The sequence below is a fragment of the Emiliania huxleyi genome (genome assembly GCF_000372725.1).
Source record: "Emiliania huxleyi CCMP1516 unplaced genomic scaffold EMIHUscaffold_1056, whole genome shotgun sequence".
Taxonomy (NCBI): domain Eukaryota; phylum Haptophyta; order Isochrysidales; family Noelaerhabdaceae; genus Emiliania; species Emiliania huxleyi.
Window position 1 is genome coordinate 8,353 of NW_005202074.1, and position 5,397 is coordinate 13,749.

General features: G+C 63.9%; 2 protein-coding genes across 2 annotated transcripts; both read left to right on the top strand.

Moving 5' to 3' along the window:
• On the top strand, positions 1–2,764 carry EMIHUDRAFT_471379 (hypothetical protein). Its single transcript, XM_005792642.1, has one exon. The coding sequence runs from the start codon at positions 51–53 to the stop codon at positions 2,529–2,531; it is 2,481 nt and encodes an 826-aa protein (XP_005792699.1). The 5' UTR covers positions 1–50; the 3' UTR covers positions 2,532–2,764.
• Positions 2,765–3,066: 302 nt separating this feature from the next.
• CIPK1 (CBL-interacting protein kinase) lies at positions 3,067–4,419 on the top strand. Its single transcript, XM_005792643.1, has one exon. It carries the CDS (start codon positions 3,156–3,158, stop codon positions 4,173–4,175), a length of 1,020 nt encoding a protein of 339 aa, XP_005792700.1. The 5' UTR covers positions 3,067–3,155; the 3' UTR covers positions 4,176–4,419.
• The last annotated feature ends 978 nt before the right edge of the window (positions 4,420–5,397 follow it).

Below are 5,397 nucleotides of genomic sequence, written 5' to 3' on the forward strand. Positions count from 1 at the left end.
GACCAAGGTGCAGAGCGCGCGAAAGAGCAGGAACAGCGTCCTCAGAAGCCATGCCTCCCATCAACACCTTGCCGAGCGGCGACGCCTTCCTCCCCTCGCTCGAGCTCGCCGCTGGCCTTTCATGGGTCGGCGCCGTCTATATCGTCGGCCTCTTCTTGATTGCGCACTCAATCCGCGCCGGCGACAAGGCGTCACACGCGCTCTGCTGGGTATACGCGGCCGCAATGTGCTTTGAGGGCTTCAGCTTCATCATCATGACCCATCGCGAGCACGACGCCATGGCAGGGACGCTCTCTCGCGACCAGTACCTCTTCCGGACGGCACTGTGGGCTCTGTCGCAGAGCGTCTCTGGTGGGTTTGGCTGGGCGTGGGTCCTCCTCCTCTTCATGAGCGCGACACACCACCGCACGATTCTTGCCTTCGGCATCACCTCGGGTGTGCTCCTCGGCCTCGTCTGCGCCACCCTCACCATGACCGGCGGCAGCACGCAGCTGGAGGTCGTAAAGTGGGCCTGGCTCTGCTTCTTCGAGAGCATGCAGCTCCTCAGCCTCTTCGCCGCGGCGCGCCTCTTCCTCGCGCGGCAGGTGGCGCGATCGGCTTCGGGCCTCCTCCTAGCCGCTCAGTCTGGCATGCTCGCGCTGCACTTTTGGCAAATCTACTTCTCCACCTTTGACCACGAGGCGCGGCGCTCGTGGTCTAACCCGCTCAAGCTCTTCCTCAACATCCCGATCGTCCTCGTGCTCGGCATCGCGATCGCGCGCGTTGCGGACGATCCGGCGTACGCGGCCGCGGCCGAGAAGGCGGCCGAGACGTCGCGCCGCGCGATCACCCGCCTCTCGCGCAACTTCGCCTCTCCCGAGTATTACTGGGGCCTCACGCTCGTGGTTCTGGCGGCGGGCTACGGCTCCTCGGCTCTCTGCCTCCGCTTCTTCGCCGGCTTCGACCGCAACCGCGATCCGATCCTGCACATGTACTCCACGTACCACCCTTGCATCCTCCTCGACTACCTCCCCGGCACCCTCTTTGCCCAGCCCCTCTTCGACCTCTCCGTCCTGCTCTACCAGGTCGTCGCCGTGCTCGCGCTCGTGCGCACGGTCTGCATCGGCGGCCTCGGCGGCATGCTCCACCAGGCCCTGACCTCGGTGCTCCTCATCGTCGCCACCACCATCTTCGAGCTCGTCTTCACCTTCAACCCCTCCAAGACGTCGCCGCTCGCTCACTCCCTCCCCTTCATCGGCAACCAGTCGAGCATCGCCTTCTTCCTGCTCTCGCAGATGGCGCACGTCTACTTTGCCACCGACCCCGCCATCCCCAAGGAGAAGAGAATGCGCTTCGTCGCGTACGCGCTGATCTTCGCCGTGCTCGAGCTCGGCGGCATGGCCTGGATGGCCGTGAACCTCCTCACCAACCTCGGGTACGGCGAGAATTACGGGACGGGGATGGCGATCGACCCGAACGCGCCGGTCGACAACTCGCACATCCACTTCAAGGCGCTGCCCTTCATCCTCGCCGTGCTGCAGATCTTCAACCAATGGATCTACGCCATCACCTCGCCGCTCAAGTTCCGCCCGCTCGTCTTCGACATCCTCGCGTCGGACGTCGCCGCGCCGGCGCGCCTCACCGCCAGCGGCGGTCGCTTCACGATGAGCGACTCGCTCGAGGCGGGCCGCGGTGCGGCCAAGCTCAGCACGTGGGTCGAAGCAGGCGCCAGGGGCATGCCGCGTGTCACCATCAGCGCGCGCTTCTTCCTGAGCCTCTCAGCGGCCGCCATGCTCACGACGGCGACGCTGACGTACTTCACCACCGTCGCGGTGCTCGGCCACGAGGAGACGGAGGGCTGGGGCACGCGCGACTTCATGCGGCGACGGCCCGGCTCGGTGATCGCCGCGGTCGGGTGGGTGGTATGCGCCGCGCTCCTCGGCTGCCACGTCGCCACCGTCTGCGTGTACGAGCACATGAAGAGCGAGCAGCCCGTGCTCCTCGTCAAGCTGGCCGGCACCGCCCTCGTGGCGACGTCGCTGCTCGCGCACGCGGGCACCATCCCGGGCGTGCGCGAGGATTACTCGTGGTTCCTCGGGCTGGAGTCCTTCCAGGTCTGCCTCATCCTTTGGATCGGGATGAACCTGCTGCTCAATCGCTCGCTCGCCGCCGCGTCCAACGCGCCGTCGGCCGCGGCTCTCCGCCTCGACCTCGCCATGGGCGCCGGGGCCATCGCCGCACTCGCCGGGTCGATCGCGCTCGGCATCTACTCGGCGCCGTGCACCCTCCTCATCGACGGCGCCTGGATCCTGCTGTTGATCGCCTTCTCCTTCACCGACCCGCGCCGCGCCCAGATCCACCTCGACTCCCTCCACGTCGCGACCGACACCGAGGTTGTCGCGGTGATGGACGACCCCTTCCCGGGCGTGCCCTTCTTCATGATGGACTTGCACGGCATCAAGGCGAACCTTCGCGCCGGCGCAGCCGCCGCAGCCGCCACCGCCGAGATGAAGACGGCGGCGAGCGCGGAGATCGTCGTCAGCCCCAAGTAGGTAGGTGCGTCAAATGCATGAGTTTCAGCAGCATGGACAGTGGAGAGCTAACGGGGCGAGTCCGGGTGTACTGTTCATGGGGATCGTGCATGCGTGGAGATGAGAGGTGTAGAGTGCGCTCCAACGGGAAGGAGGGGCTCTGTCTGTGACTGCGAGATCATCATGTTCAAGAGGAGAGAGAGAGTCATGTTCAATGCTAGATAGAGCCTACATCATTGGTTAAGTTGAGTGCCCCTTGCTTCACTCGGATCTCAAAACAAAATGACGTGTGAGTGTTAGAGTTGTTTGGAGAGAGAGAGTTTGTTTGGTATTGCTAAAAATCTCTCGGATCTCCCACACCTACAAGTTCAAGTACATTCCTGTAGCGGGGCGACGACCAAAGGCTATTGGAGTTTCTTCTTCCTCTTGTGCGAGGGCGCAAGTAAAATTCTTCTTTATTCTTCTTTCCGCGAGAGACTTGTGTTCTTTAATTTTTCTTTCCGCTACTAGGAAGAGTATTGCAATCCTCGCGAAAATCGGCGGTCAAGGAGACAGACTTGACTGGGACAAGGGTGGTACAAGGGTGGTACGCCGTCGGGCACAGCGCTGAGCCGCTGACCGCTCTCGCAACCTTCCGCCGAGTACATGCCCTTCACCTTCATCTGCTCCAAGCAGCGGCGCACCTCGGATTCCGACGACGATACACCAACAGATCCTCTCCCACCTCGCGTTGGACGCTTCGTCCTCAGCGGCATCGTGCTCGGCAGCGGCGCCACCGGACGAGTCTACCTCGGGTTTGACGCCGACACAGGGCAGGAGGTTGCGATCAAGCAGCTTAAGGGTGAGCGCTCCCGCGAGGCTCCCGCCGAGGTCGCGCCACACCAGATCGTTTCGGGGCACCCCAATGTTGCGTCGCTTTTGGGTCACTACTTCTTCCGCGGACAGCACTTCATCGTCCTCGAGCTCTGCCGCGCTGGCGACCTTTTCTCCGTCGCGATGACCGCCGCTGAGGGCGTGTCGATGCCCGAGGATCAGTTGGCATCCCTTATGCGCGGTATGAGCGACGGCCTCGCGCATGTTCACGCATGCGGCGTCGTGCACCGCGATATGAAGCTGGAGAACCTGCTGCTCGACGACAGCGGCAGCGTCAAGCTGTGCGACTTTGGTCTGGCGCACGTGTTCAGGCGGGATTCAAACGGCCAGCCGCTGAAGGAGGCCATCAAGCGGCGTTCGGGCACAAAGTCGTACACTGCTCCAGAGGTGCTCGCGACGTCTGGCGACGGCTTCTACTTCGCAGAAGCCGCCGACGTCTGGTCGCTCGGTGTCTGCCTCTTCTCACTCGCCTTTGGCTTTTTCCCGCTCGATGTGGCCCACCCCGCGGACTGGAGGTTCGGGGCGATTCGGGAGGCGCAGGCGGCGGGACAGCCGACAGTGCCGGCCATCTTCGCCTTGTACCAACAGAGGCTGCCGCCCTGGTCGGCCGAGCTACTTAAGCTGCTTGACGGCATGCTGCAGATCGAGGTGAGCAAGCGCTGGACGATGCGGCAGGTGATGTCGTCGCGGTGGCTGCAGCAGCCGCCGCCGCCGCCGCTCAAAACGACGAAGAGCGGTCGGCAGGGGACCTCGCTCACGTCAGTGATTGACATGGACCTCATCGGGGTCTAGCGTGTAGCGACGCAGGCACCACCACTGTCCATACTGTATTTGCGAGAGCAGGGCCTCAGTCTCGCCTCGCTGCCCCCCGGCTGCACAGCAACCAACTGTACCGTGGATGACCCCACAGGGTACACCACCTTCGTACTGTCAAACACATATGCCATGTTCAAAACCACACCTCTCTCCTCTGGCCTCTCTCATGTCTCAACCTACACAGGTACATATGAGTTACACGATACAGTACCGAGTACGTAAAATTATCAAGTCGTGTCCATGCATTTGTCTAGATAGCCGACGCAGTCTGGTCGAGAAGCCCTTCCTCCAATAGCCAAAAACAACATACAAGAGGCCACGCCGCATCAGATCACGCGGAAATGCTGCGGCATGCGCAGCACGGTTGCGCGCAGCTGATCCCGAAGGCGGTGCCCGTGTACTGCCGCAAGTCGGCTCGCTCCAGCCCCACCGCCCCGTCAAAGGTGGCAAAGTCGAGGCTCGCCGAGAGGAAGGTGGTGCCTCCAACCGCCGCCCCACGGAAGCTGGCGCGGTCGAGGGAGGCGAAGGAGAAGTCGGCGCCGTCAAGCTGAGCGTTGGCAAAGTCGGAGCCGGTGGCGTCGCAGCGCGGGAAGCGCGAGGAGCGGAGGTTGGCGCCGCGGAGGTTGGCGCCTGGCCGCACGGCAGGTGTCGCACGAGACTCGGTTGTGCGCGGAGACTCGAGAGGGAGAGTGTGCGTGGGCTTGATTGCCGGGTTATGCGGCGTTTATCTTTGTGTGTGCGTGTATCCGCAAGGCGTGCGAAGCGCACCGCGCAGCGACGCACGCGGCGCCGCGAGCGCCTGGAGAGTGGCCCTTTCGAGATTGGCGCCTGCGTGCGGGCTGCGATCGTGAGCGGCGTGACCGTGGGGCGGCGGTGGCGGTGGCGGCGGTAGAAGGCTGCTGGAGGGGCGCCACTCTGCGGCGCGCCGTCGAGGGACGCCTCGACGAGGAAGGCGTGCGAGAGGGAGAAGCCTTCGAACTTTGTTTGGCGGAAGTACGCATGGTCGAGGGTGACGTCGCTCCAGCGCGCCTTGCGCAAGTTGGTGCGCCTGCTCACAAGCCGCACCTCCGAGTGAAGCGCGCGCCCTCCTCTCCTTCGCGAGAGGAGGCGCGAGGCCGCGAGGCGCACTCGAAAGTGGAGTGGACGAAGGACGCCCTGGCGACAGCCGTGCGGGACAGGTCGGCGGAGTCGAACGTGA

Bases quoted from the DNA above. Each gene is read 5' to 3' on its own strand.
- EMIHUDRAFT_471379 (XM_005792642.1), top strand. From the start codon at position 51: ATGCCTCCCATCAACACCTTGCCGAGCGGCGACGCCTTCCTCCCCTCG.
- CIPK1 (XM_005792643.1), top strand. From the start codon at position 3,156: ATGCCCTTCACCTTCATCTGCTCCAAGCAGCGGCGCACCTCGGATTCC.